This window comes from Trypanosoma grayi, assembly GCF_000691245.1.
Source record: "Trypanosoma grayi strain ANR4 Tgr_473_V1, whole genome shotgun sequence".
Classification (NCBI taxonomy): Eukaryota; Euglenozoa; class Kinetoplastea; order Trypanosomatida; family Trypanosomatidae; genus Trypanosoma; species Trypanosoma grayi.
The window spans coordinates 1-13,241 of record NW_008826092.1 but is presented as its reverse complement, the minus strand read 5'-3'; the positions used below and the strand labels follow the sequence as shown (position 1 = coordinate 13,241).

The 13,241-nt window shown below is 57.1% G+C and overlaps 3 protein-coding genes across 3 annotated transcripts; all 3 read left to right on the top strand.

The window, feature by feature from the left end:
* Window positions 1-658: 658 nt before the first annotated feature.
* Window positions 659-2,620, top strand: DQ04_04731020 (rac serine-threonine kinase; the record flags this gene model as incomplete). The annotated part of the gene is made up of 1 exon (XM_009313758.1): window positions 659-2,620. The coding sequence occupies one exon, from the start codon at window positions 659-661 to the stop codon at window positions 2,618-2,620; it is 1,962 nt and encodes a 653-aa protein (XP_009312033.1).
* Window positions 2,621-3,999: 1,379 nt separating this feature from the next.
* Window positions 4,000-8,880, top strand: DQ04_04731010 (putative protein phosphatase 2C; the record flags this gene model as incomplete). The annotated part of the gene is made up of 1 exon (XM_009313757.1): window positions 4,000-8,880. The coding sequence occupies one exon, from the start codon at window positions 4,000-4,002 to the stop codon at window positions 8,878-8,880; it is 4,881 nt and encodes a 1,626-aa protein (XP_009312032.1).
* A 1,185-nt stretch (window positions 8,881-10,065) lies between these two features.
* On the top strand, window positions 10,066-12,456 carry DQ04_04731000 (hypothetical protein; the record flags this gene model as incomplete). The annotated part of the gene is made up of 1 exon (XM_009313756.1): window positions 10,066-12,456. One exon carries the CDS (start codon window positions 10,066-10,068, stop codon window positions 12,454-12,456), a length of 2,391 nt encoding a protein of 796 aa, XP_009312031.1.
* Between the last annotated feature and the right edge of the window lie 785 nt (window positions 12,457-13,241).

Genomic DNA, 13,241 nt, shown 5'->3' with positions numbered 1-13,241 from the left:
GAGGGATGCGTACAACCGCACGGCTGTCCTCCTCTCCGCGCAGTCTCTGTCCGTCGGTGATATATTTATTTGCTTTGGCGTCACCCAGGGAAGACAAAACCAGCAAAGAATCAGGGATGAATCAAAACAAGACGCAAATAAGAAGGGGCACGCCATGCTGCCGCTGTATGCGTTTTTCTTCCCTCGCCCCACTCTGGCTGTTCAATACGAGAAGATGAGTTAACTGTATCCCTGTACTCACTCACTTGATGCCATGCGCTGCACTCCTCCTCTCTTGTTGTTATTTCTGCCGCTGCGTAGGGCCTGCCCAGGACTGCCATCATCAGGTGCACTGCTGCTGGGAGGGAGGGCGGGAGGGACTGGAAGGCGGGGGAGACTTACACACAGCCGGCGAAGGCTGCAGATAATCACCACCAGCGGCTGCTGCTGTGAAAACCAACAACAACAACAACAAAAACAACACACAAAGCAGAAGGAAGGAATCGGTGCGAGGGAGGCAACACATTATCGACATCGAACCACCGAGGAAAAACTAAAAAGTAACGAGAAAGTCGAGGTGTGGTGGGGGAACTCTCTGCCCATCTCTCTCTACGTGCAGGTCTGAGGCGGAGCTGCAGTACCGTGCCCGTTGTGGGAGCCCGACACAACCGGTGCGTGCATGAACCCCGCCGGCGTGATAGGCACCGCCGGTGATGACGGCAGCAGCATCAACAACAGCAACAGCAATAGCACTCCACCACTGCCAGTAATAGCAGTGGAGGCATCGGGTAGCGAACCGCCGAGGCGTGTCTTCACGCCCACGTGCCCGAAGTGCAAAGCGACGTTTGCTGCGCCGCGCAGGGATCTGCCGCCGAAGCGGTGGGACTGCCCGACGAAGGGCTGCGGTGGGAAGTTGTGGCAGCCGGACGAGGCTTCGCAGACGTGTGACGTCTGTGGTGCATCGGTGGCTCGCTTTACGCGGCACCATTGCCGCCGCTGCGGCTACGTGACGTGCGCCAGCTGCCTCGCCTTTCATAGTGTCTATGCGGAGTGGTCGCTGACGGAGAAGCAGCGTGTGTGCCGGCGCTGCGCGGTGCCGGAGGTGCCGGTGGCAATGTCGGGGTGGCTGCTAAAGCTTGGCCAGCGCTCCGCGTTCTTCGGTGAGAAGTTCCACTCGCGCTACTTTGAACTACGTGGGACGGTGCTGATGTACGGCAAGTTGAAGGGCAGCGGCGAGGCAGCGGAGCCGTTCTCGCTCAGTCACCACCAGCCGCTGCAGAAGAAGAACGATGCTGGTGAAAGCGGTAACAATAACTGCGTCAGCGACCAGCTATCCGCTTCCAGCAACACTGCTGGTGGTGGCGGTACTCTTCTCACCGGACGCATTGACGCGAGCGGCGCGAAGGTGATGGACGTGGCGATTCACCCGCACGCCTTCTGCATCGTCGGCCCGCGACTGCCGCGCGGCTACGTGCTGTCAGCGCCGAGCCTCGAGGAGAAGACGCGGTGGGTGGTGGCGATTAAGGAGCAGGTGGCGCGGGCGCGGCTGCAGCAGGGCGAGGAGGACTACGAGGATGACCTGGAGCACACGGAGCAGGTGCTGTACGCCGGCAGCGGCGCCGACGAGGACCAGAACGTGTCGGTGCACGACTTCGAGCTGCTCACTGTCGTTGGTCTCGGCAGCTTCGGGCGCGTGATGCGGGTGCGGCACAAGGCAACCGGCAACATATACGCCATGAAGATCCTCGACAAGCAGCAGGTCGTGCAGCACAAGATGGTGTCGCACACCAACGCGGAGAAGCTGATCCTGAGCGAGATCGCGCACCCCTTTGTGGTGAAGATGCACTACGCCTTCCAGACGCGGCGGCATCTCATTCTCGTCCTGGAGTTCCTCTGCGGCGGCGAGCTCTTCTTCCACCTGCAGCGCTGCAAGCGCTTCAGCGAGCAGCGCGCGCGCTTCTACGCCGCGGAGATCGGCATGGCGGTGGACTACATCCACAGCAGAAACGTGCTGTACCGCGACCTGAAGCCGGAGAACCTGGTGCTCGACCGCGACGGCCACGTCGTGCTGACGGACTTCGGCCTGGCGAAGCGCGAGCTCGCCGACGACGCGCGTACGCACACCTTCTGCGGCACGCCCGAGTACATGGCGCCGGAACTCGTGCAGAAGTCCGGCCACACGACGGCGGTCGACTGGTGGAGCCTCGGCGTGTTCCTCTACGAGATGGTGCACGGTCTGCCGCCCTTCTACTCGCAGAACGTGGCGGAGATGTACGACATGATTCTGCACAAGCCGCTTGTCTTCCCGCCGCACTTCTCCCCGGAGCTCAAGGCGCTGCTGCAGCGGCTGCTCGAGAAGGACCCAGCGAAGCGCATGACGAGTGGCGCAGAGTTCCGTGCGCACCCATTCTTCAGCGGCCTCGACTTCGACATGCTGCTTCGGCGCGAGATTAAGCCAGAGTTTGTGCCGGACGTGAAGCGCAGCGAACTGCGATACTTCGACAAGCGCTTCCTGCAGGAGAGCACGAAGATCGCGCAGCTCGACCAGCCGTACGACCCGAGTGACCCGATGAGCCGGGAGTTTGGGGTATTTGATAGCAGCACAAAGCCGTCTCCAGAAGTAGCAGCGTCGCCTTCATAACTGGAAGCGGTAGATGGGGACGAAAAGGAGCTGGGCGGCACTGCTGCTCAACAACAGCAGCAGCAGCTGGAGGGGGATACACCCCCCCAGAAGACATCTCCCCTGGTGATCTACAAGACAAGCAGGCGACAAAGGCAATGACGAAGCAAAATGGTAAAGGAAGTATGTGGCCGATGTGTAGAAGTCCTGTATGTGTCACGTATGCATACACATATATACAAGCCGGTGCTAATGACTGTTGCGTGATGCTGAAGGAATTAAGTGATCGTGCGAAAGGAAACACACACACACACACACACACACACACACACACGCATGCACAGAAGGGGATGGTCGGAGAGCAATACCATTCTGTGATGGTGGCGTCGCAAGCAGTAGTGGCGATGATGGTGTGTCCGCTGACATGACTCACATACGTCTCCTATTTTCTTGCATTCTTACCTATTTTAGCCTTTTCTCGCTACCCGGCATCTTCAATGTGTGTGCATGCGTCTGTGTGCATTGACACGTTGCGAACGTTCATTGACGGCAACGCAGTCGATGCACTCCTCTTAGCCGTCACTCTTTATGCGTGTGTTTTTGTTCTTTCTGGGAGCTGCGGCCTCGCCGCATGAGGCCCTTGTGCACTACACCCCCTCTCCCTTTCACTCCCTCCATCTCTGTCCCATTACACTTGTCGCCTCAAATCTTCTCTTCCCTCCATCTCTCTTTCTGCTGCTGTTGCCGCTGCCGCTTCTGTTGCTGCGTTAGTGCTGATAGTATAGGAAGCCGCTCACCCGTGTGTACGCGTGGCGGGGGAAGGCTGGAGCCAACACAGAGCGCCGCCCCAGGTATTCGCCCCGTCGGTGCAGCACCACACATATTTCACCCACATCATAGCAGCGGGTAGCAACAAGAGTAGGCAGACGCTGTACATACATACACACAGACACACACATAGCCAATAGTAAGTGGAGGGAAAGAGGAAATTTAGACTTCCTTCCTATTTACTTCTGTTGTTGTCGCGGCTAGTTTCCCCCCTTCGTTTGTGTTCGTTTGTTCCTTGGCACCTTCTACCTATCCGTCTGCGCCNCTATTTACTTCTGTTGTTGTCGCGGCTAGTTTCCCCCCTTCGTTTGTGTTCGTTTGTTCCTTGGCACCTTCTACCTATCCGTCTGCGCCGCACTCCCCGTATTCAGTGGTGTGGCGATCAACAGGAAGGGAGCTTAGCGGTGTTGGTGTGTGTAGTGCCCGTGCATCGTACACTAGTAGTGATTCCAACAGAAGGTCCACACATACATATACGCACACGTGTATACTGTGTGGGGTGGGTACGTGGAGTGTGATACAGTGAGAGAAAACAACAGTAACAGCATAGAAGCAGCGCTGGTGGCGGATTCATGCACTATTGCAAACAAACGCCGGCATCGAGCAACGATGCCTATAAGTGCTCCATCGATAGTAGCAGCAGCAACATGGTAGGTGGTGTGGATGTGGGAGGCGTTTCGCCACGCAGATTCCCACCACTAAGCGCGCCCTCGCCCCACACCAGCAGATCGTCACGAGCGGATCCGCTGCCGGGCGACTCAACGCATTCCGTTTTTCTGTCGCTGCCGCTGATGCCACCGCGGTACATGTCACCGGTGGCGCTCTCGCACATCTCTTCTAGTCGCAGTGGCACGGCCTCGCCGTCGACGCGGGCACCACCGCCGCTTCCCATCACACCGGATAGAGCCTCGCGGCGGAAGGAGAAAGAACAACAACAACAACAACAACAACAGCCGCAGCCGCAGCAACCACAGAAGGAGATGAAGATGTCGTTCAAGCAGCGGCTACGGCTTGGCGAGCAGAAGGAGAAGCAGCAACAACAGCAGCCGCAGCAAGAACGAAATGGACAAGGTGCCTTGCTAAAGGAGATGTCCCCTGGGCCGGTATCACCGTGTGTTGCGTTCAGGCGCAATCGCTTTGTGCAAGGGACCATCAGCTTCAACCATTCTGTCACCAATCACAGCAATAGCAATACCACCTTCAGCGGCACTGGCACCATCAGGGTGGAGGGCGGCATGCCAGTCAGTGATTTCGCAGACACAACACGCCGGACGTCCTCGCCGTCACCCAAGATTCCGAAATACGTATCTTCACCGATACAGCGCCAGGCGACCTCTACACCGCCTATGGGAACGGCGACAAAATCTAGACCCTCCTTCAAGGAACGGCAGCGGTCAAGCATGAATCAGCCAGCACCCTATCACATGAATCCACTTACGCGGATGCGCGCCTCCACCACTTCGCCGGCCATGACTACTGACCGTAGTTGGCCGCAGCCTCCCCCGCGAAGCGTGGTTTCCCAAATAGAATCTGCGCGCAGCCCCAGTGCCGGCCTGGCGGAGCAGCAGCAGCAGCAACAACTTGCCCGTAGCACGCCAACACTGAACATTCTGAATACCTCCTTCAACAGCACGTGGCCGCCATCCATCTCCAGCAGTTCCATGGAGTCATCGCTTACAGGGGAGAGAAGTGCGCACACACGACAGCGCGTCTTCCGTCAGGGGCAGGCGCAGCGTTCTGCGGCCGCCGGCAGCACCAAGAGCCCCGCAGGTGGTTCCAGAGTTCATCTTAGCAGGACCCGACAAAAAATGCAAGGCAGCCGCAACAGCTCAAGCGCCTCGTTGGACGAGTGTGGGAAGGCGGAGAAGAAGCCCACACTGTCGACGCATACGCACGGTTCTGGGACCGGGTCGCAGACGGAAAGAGCCCCACAAAAGCAGCAGCACGAGAGAAAACAAAGACAATGTACACCGCCGTGGAAGCCGTACACGCCATCGTTATCAACGTTCCTTGTCGGAGGGGCGCCGCGGCACCAACACAACAAGGGCGACGCCGTCTCCCCGAGCCGCGAGCATCAGGAGCGCCCCAACCCACTTTCACCACCAGCACCGTGCAACACGACGTGCGAGCCGTGCAGCGGTGACAATGACGGCGGTGAAGGCGGTGGCAGCAGCAATAGTTACACCCAGGTGAGAGAAGAGGACATCGGCCTCCCGCGCTTCGTGACACAGCACACCGGCTCACGCACAGCCTGTACCGCAGGGCACCTTCCCGGTGTGGTTTGTAGCCGTTGTACCAAGAAGAATAGTGAGCGGCGTGAGCGCGATAAGATGCTGAAGCGGCCCACACCCTTAACACCATGGTCACCCACCCCGCTGGCGTGCGATGCCGCCTTGCCGATGACGCAGACAACACCCACAACCACAACCACAACGAGTGTCATGGACAGCTTTGCGCAGATGATACAGCGCATAGATGAAGGCTCCAAAACAGCAACTCCTGTGTCACAGGTGCACTGTATGGAGTCCTCACTGGGCCGCACACAGCCTGGCGAGATGAGCTCCACCACGTTTGCTGCAACGCATGAGAATCGACGCAAGAGTAGTTTCTCGAGCCTTTACTTCTCTATGATGAAGCGGCATAATATTCAGCGGCTGGTACCCGTCACAAACCTCACATGCCAAGGACATCTCGACGAGGACACCACGCGTGAGATGCGCGGGGATAGTGTACCCAACGACATTTTCAGTGACAGCGACGACTATCTCGCTTCCTCGCTGCGCACGATTGGAGTGGTGGAGACGGAGGAGCACGTGTTTCTGCCACGCTACGAGCTGCTCGAGGATGGGCGGACGGCGATGGAGGTTATGTTGAGTAGTATTTGCGCCGTGCACGGTGAAGTAGGCTCCTTTGGCGACGACAGCAACAACAGCGATACCGGCACTTGTGCTGCTACAACGGCGGCGACGCATAGTGGTACAGTCAAACGCATAGCGGAGGCTGGACAGACCAACAACGAGAGCGACGACACCTTCACATTCGGCAGCATTTCACCAGCGTACCCGACGGACCCGGCGGACGAGGATCCGACGATTGACTGCAAAGTTGCCGCGCGCCTCCTCTTCGACGTAGAGGGGGTCGTCGTGCTTGTCTCCGCCAGCGAGGAGGTAAGGAAGTATATCAGCCCGCCGACGACCAGCAGCAGCGGCAACCAAACCAATAACAACAACAGCAACCTGGCGGATGACGGTGGGGATCATTCGCTGTGTTCGTGCAGCCGGGATTTCATCACGAAGGATGTACGCGGGGTCGACTACAGCAGGTATCATGCGCACCAGCTCTACCACCACTGCATGTACTGCAACCGCCGCCCCGCTGCTTTCCTCTGCCTGCACTGCCTCAAGTCGACGTGCCCGTCGCACGTTACACAGCACTACAGGTCGTGTGAAGCGGAGTGCACGCTGTTTCTCAACCTGCTCGACATCATGACGAGCTTTGACCGCATATTCTGGTGTGAGAAATGCAGTTGCTTCACGTGGAGGCACACAGAGGTGTACGACCCGCTGGTGGATCAGCTCGCCCTCACGCGCGGGACATACCTGAACGAAGCGGTGCGCAATATCTCGTGCGTCGGCTACGACGTGCAACTGAAGAAGCCACAGCCGCGCTTCTACGCTTCAAGCCAGCAGGCCTCGCCGCCGCGGGATCACGTGAGTCTCAGTTTAACCGCCAGCCCTATTGGGCAGATGTTATCAGCTCAGTCTGTCGCTCTCTCGCCGGTGAACCTGCCTCTCAACTCCATGCGTGAGCGCGGAAATAATAGTGTGAGTGATCAAGGAAGTCCAACCGGCGGTTGCAGCGGGTCCCCCATGGCACACGCACTGCAGCGTGACGTTGTGAGCCTGATGCAGGAGAGCGAGGTGGTGCGGGTCGGCGAGGCGGTGCCAAAGTTGGTCTCGCTCGGAGCGAAGGTGCAGGGCTGGCGCTCCACGCAGGAGGACGCCGAGGCCGCCTTCGTTATCAACATACCCGCACTTTCCACAGCAGTGCCACTAACAGAAGCAGGCTTGGGAGGAGGAGGAGGAGGAGGCAAAGGAGGAGTGGCGGACGAGGGTGCGCAGCCAGAGACAATCGCAATGGCGGTGTTTTGCGTGTTTGATGGCCACGGCGGGGACGCGGTGGCGAAACTCGCCGCCTGCCGCTTCGAGGCACACCTCCGCAAGGCGGTCGCATCCGCGCGGCACGACGACGTACGGGCCCGCGCACTACTCTTCCACCTCGACGTAGAGTCCTCAGCGCCGAGGGCGACCCGAGACGGTGCTGGAAACTACCCATGCAGTCAAGAAGATGGCCACAACAACAACAACAACAACAACAACAACAACAACAACAATACAAACGATGAGGGTGATAGTAGCGTGCTGGAGAACGGCATCACCACCGAGGCGCTGCTGCGCCACATAGAGAGCAGCGCCAAATTCGCCACGAGCTCCACCCAACCCACCCTCCTGGCAACGGCAGCAGCACCACCTATTACTCTTGCCGCTGCTGTGGAGAGGGACGTGAGCCCGATGCATGTGGCCTCTCTACAGGGCGCTGGTGTGGCGTGCAGCAACTCCCATGCACCACCCTCCACTACTTCCGGCTGCCGAGCGCGCGGCAACGCCTCACCGATCGTGTCGCGGCAGGAAATGGAGATGCTACGGGTTTACTTCGCCAGCATCATGGAGGACGCGCTGCTCTCACTTGACGACGACCTGCGCTTCTCACTGGAGGGACTGCGCGGCGACTACCACAGCACCGGGTGCACCGCCTGCGTCGTCGGCATCACGACGAACTTCATCCTATGCGCCAACGTCGGTGACAGCGGCGCCGCCTTTTACACGCCGCAGAGCATCCGCCGCATCAGCACCACGCACCGCATCAGTGACCCGGCGGAGGAGGCCCGTATCCGCGCCGCCGGCTACGCGATCAGCGCACAGCGCATTGAGGGGCTTCTGGCGGTGCCGCGCGCCCTCGGCGACTACGACTTTAAGCAGTGCGGCGGCAAGGGACCGCGCGAACAGGCTGTCATTGCGGTGCCGGATGTCACCATCATGCCGGTGCCGTCGTCGGATGAGACGGCGCGCTGGGGCGTTATTGCGGCCTGTGACGGCGTGTGGGATAGCGCGACGCTGCATCAGATCCACCACGCGATCGTCAACACACCGAACGACCTGGATGTAGCGGCCTCCGCCACGGAGGCGGTGCTGCGCGCGAAGGAGATGGAGGCTGAGCTGCACCACAGGACCGCGGTAGAGTCGGAAACAACACCAACAGTAGACACCGCGTCGGTGGATGCGCTGCTGCTCACCTCGGCGGCTGGTGTCTTTGCGCAATGCGTGGCGCCGAGCGACAACGATGAGGGAATCGGCATGGATAACTGCAGTGTATTCTTGATTGAACGGCGCTGATCCCACTTCTTCAGCTACTATTACTATTACTACTCATGCTGCTTATGGCTTTCACCGCCAGGCACATATATATATATATATATATTGACAGTGCGTGACGGGGGATGCACAAACCAAGTAGGAAGAAAGCTAAGCTGTGCGAAACCAAAAAAAAAAAAACAGAACTGATCGCGTAGTGACTCTGTGGCGCCCATGGAAGCCGACACGTGTACCTCCGTAGATATATGTGCTTACATATAAGGAGTTCAACTACCTGTGGCGCGGAACCAAAATCACACAGAGGAGAAAAAAACAACAACCCAACAAACAAGTTTAGCCAGCGAGAACATGCGGCGCTTGACATTTCCTCACCCTCTCAGCGACGCGTAAGTAAAAGAGGGGAACCGAACAACTTCTTTCACTAGTTGCCGTGATGTATCGTGTCTCGTGTTTCCAGTTGTATGTATGTCTTCCTCTGTGTGTGTATGTGTGAGCTTCTCAGCCTGCTTGATGCGATTCTGATCTAATGAGCGAAAACGTACGAAATATCGTTGAAGACAGAGCGTCTGTGTAGGTGCATGCGTGCGGTGGATGGAGGGCAATTGGTGGACAATCGCGGAGACTCCGTGCGTCTTTCATTTTATCCACACACACACACACACACACACGCATGCATGCCGCGTGATGCTGCTGCTGCTTCTTCTAACTGCGACATGCGTCAAAAAAGTAACACATATACATATATATATATATATATATATGCCTGTGGTGCGATTCTGCTACAGTCTCGTGCGCCTGCTCCCTCCGCTATATGTGAGGGAAAGTGAGTGTGAGGGGGCTGCCCACTTTGAGCACCAACGCCCCCATCCCACGAAAGGGAAAACGATGATGAAGGGAGACAAACGATGAAATAAATCAACAAAAAAGTGTTTTTTTTTTGCTTTCTCCCCTCTGACCCGTAGATGGCTGTTGTGCTATTCTCGCTCTTGCTGCTGTGGCTTCTGGCCACCACATGTTGTTGTCCTCCCCCCTCACGTGCTGTCATGGATGCTGCCCGTGTGTATCTCCCCCCTTCTCTCTTCACCAGTGCTGCACTTCTGAGTGCGTGTAAGGGAAGCGAGCTGCCCACAGGGGCAGCCAGACACGTCTGTTTGTTGAAGCGCTTATCAGTAGTACATAAAACAGCAGTTGCAAGTAGTATTCTCCATGAAAAGCGAAAAACGATACATCACACTCGCGGAGGTGTGGCGTGAAATGCGCCCGCTGAAGGCGCCGTTGCCAATGAAGCCGATATCAACCCGCACCAAGCCAGCACCAGCAGCATTATCCACCCCCATTGCTGCTGTTGCCGTTGCGGCTAGAGCGACGAGCAGCACGTCCACGTCACCACTCGCGCATTCTCTGCAACTTGGAAGCAGTGCGGCCAGTTCGGAGAATGGGCTGCTGCTGTCTCGGGGCGGGTGTCGTGTAAAGTCAAGTACATCATTGTTGACTGAAGCCTTAAAGTCGGGAAATAAACCTAGTACGTGTAGCACCATCAGCGGCCAAGCTTCCCCGGTGGTGTCCCCTTCGAAGGGTGTTTCTTCTTCTTCTGCTGCTGCTGGTGCTGCGGGTAAGACCCGATCGCTGCGCCGACAGACGGGAGTTAACCTGCAGCAGTCGGGCATCGCGGCGAAGAAGACAAAAATGTTGGCGCCTGCGTTGGATCCTCTCAGCATCAGGGGCTATGCATTCACTGCAGAGGCCAACACCACGACTAAAAGCACCAAGGCGAAACGACATGATAGGGTAGAACCTACACTGAGAAGGCAATTATCCCTCAGCGAGGACTCTTCACACATTGTGGGCGGATGTGGTGATAGTCTTCGTGGAATTTCGAGGGATAGTGCTGCGTTAAGCAAGAACCTTTCTCCTTTAGACAAGGCGATTGGTATATCACCTGGATCACGGCGCCAAAAGCAACAAAAGGCCCCAAAACAACAACAACAACAACAGCCACATCAATGGGTGCTGCGGAGCACACCAGGGGCATCAGTAGTGGCACGAGGGGAGGATGCTCTTCCTACCGTGCCGGGTTGCTGCAGTTACGTTGGTGCCGCTGTCGGCAGCTCCGGACAAAAACCCTTCATTAGGCTCATGAGCCGTAGGAATATGAGCTTCCATGTGATGCCTTCCTTGGCTTCACGCAAGCCTGGTGAGGAATCGTGTTTTTCCAGGACACTCAGCACGATGTATGATACAAAAATCGATGTGCGCCCTGGCCGAAACGATACATCAGTGGTCAATAAGCGAAGAGTCATCGACGGCACGCGGATGACTTCTGGGGCTGATCATGCTGACGGGACACCTGCGGGTGAAAGCAAATCGACCATGAAGCACCACCCACTGTTAAGAGTAGCACGGGAGAAATATCAGCAGAATCACCGGAGGCCGTCTACTTTCGCGTGCACGTACGCCGCGGGTCTTATTTCATCTCCCTCTGTCCCCACTACTATTACTCCAGCAGCAGCAGCACCTGCGGCGCCCTTTACGCGTCAAGTCAGTCAGCTGTGCCTCACCATTCTCCGAGAGCGCGACCGCCGCCGCAACCGAGTGAAGACCATACAGGAGAAGTCGGAGGCTACGGACACTAAACAAGAACAACCAGGAGAACCAGGGGAGCGGCGAAAATCTCAACAGACACCACCACCACAGCAGCATCAGGAGCAGGAGCAACTTGTGTTGTCCACTCCCAGAAACCCTAGTGCCAATTCATCTCCCCCGCTCTGTCCTGAGAAGGATGACGAGGCAAAAATGAGCCCATGCGCTGCAGTGCTCGAATGTATGCGAAGCGTGCTGGAAAAACGACGTTTGCATCAGGTGCAGCACGAAACCGGCACCACGATACTGACAAAAATGTCCCCCTGTGCGGAGTCGAACGTTGGGTACGGGGCGAGCATCGGGCTTACCCCCAGCGAGACCATGGTGACGGAGCGAAGCCCCGACGTGTCATCGTACAATCACCTCGCGCATCGTCACAGCGACGCCAGCAGCTGCACCAGGAATTACAGCAACTCCACCACCACCACCACGATCAACATTACCAACAACAACAGGGAGGAAAACAGCAGCAACAATGAGGTGGATGATCTGGACGAGGTGGATGATGATGAGACAGGTGATGAGGACACATTGTGGTGCTTCGACATCTTCTGGTGCGGCCCCTTTGAGCGTGCACCACCGCCGCCGTCCTTTGTGCCGCCGCTCGACCTCGCGTGCGTGCGTGTTCCCGACGACCTCGCCGCGCTGACCACGTACATCATCCCGCTGCCGACGCCAACAACGGCATTCGCGCGTGGCTGCCGGCTGAGCGCGGAGGCCCAGGGGTGCGACAACAAGCGTGTGCGCTGCGGCATCTTCACCGACACGAGCGACGCCCTTGCGTACGGCAGGGGCGTGGTGCGGGAGGCGAAGCAGCGCGCGCAGAAGGAGCGGGTANAGCTGCTGCTGCTGGAGTCGCACGAGCGTCGCGCGCGACGACTGCTCGCGCAGGAGGAGATGGCCGAGTGGAAAGCGCTGGAGAAACCCGTGGTGTTGCTGCTGCAGCAGGAGTGGTAGCAGTAATAGTAATGAGTGGGGATTGTCTGGGCGAAGAAAAGCGGATGGGGGAGGGGTAGACATTATGAGTGAGTGGGAATGTAGTAACGACGTGCTGGGGATGAGCGTGTGAGTCCGGGTGAAGTATTTTTTTTGTCGTTTTCCCTGTGTTTGGTGTTTCTTTTTTACGCGTGTACGTGTGCAGTCTCTGGGCTTGGCTCTAACAACGACACACCATCATCGTTTCGCTATCAGTATGATCTATATGGTGCATTTTTTTCTTTCGGTATGTATTCCTCTACAGTAAGCCTTTTTGTGCGTGTGTGTGCGTGTGTGTGTGTGTGTGCCTTTGACTGCCGTGTTTGCTTCGTACTGAATAACAAATACGCGTTGCCACTGTAGAAGCAGTAGATGGGTAAACGTGAAGCCGTGTCCAATCGTACAATTTCATCCTGGTGCGTCTTTGATCTGTATGTATTCCACTGCTGGGATTCGCCACACTCAACGCGGCAAACTCGTGTTGCGCTTGGCGAATAGCAGCTCCCTCTACCTTTACATCTATATATATATATATATATATATATATCTATGAATTCACACTGATTTGCATGTGGGTTGCGACTGTTGTTGCGCTTGTGTCTACGGCTGCTACGGAATGGTGCAGGTGGTGTGTTGTGCCGTTGCTTGTGTATATATTCGTTCTTCTCTGTCGTTCTTTCCTCATTGTTTCTTACACTCCCGTGGCTTGAACAGGTGTGCTGTATATATGTGTCTGCGCAGAGGAGGGAGAAAGAGAAGCAGCAGCA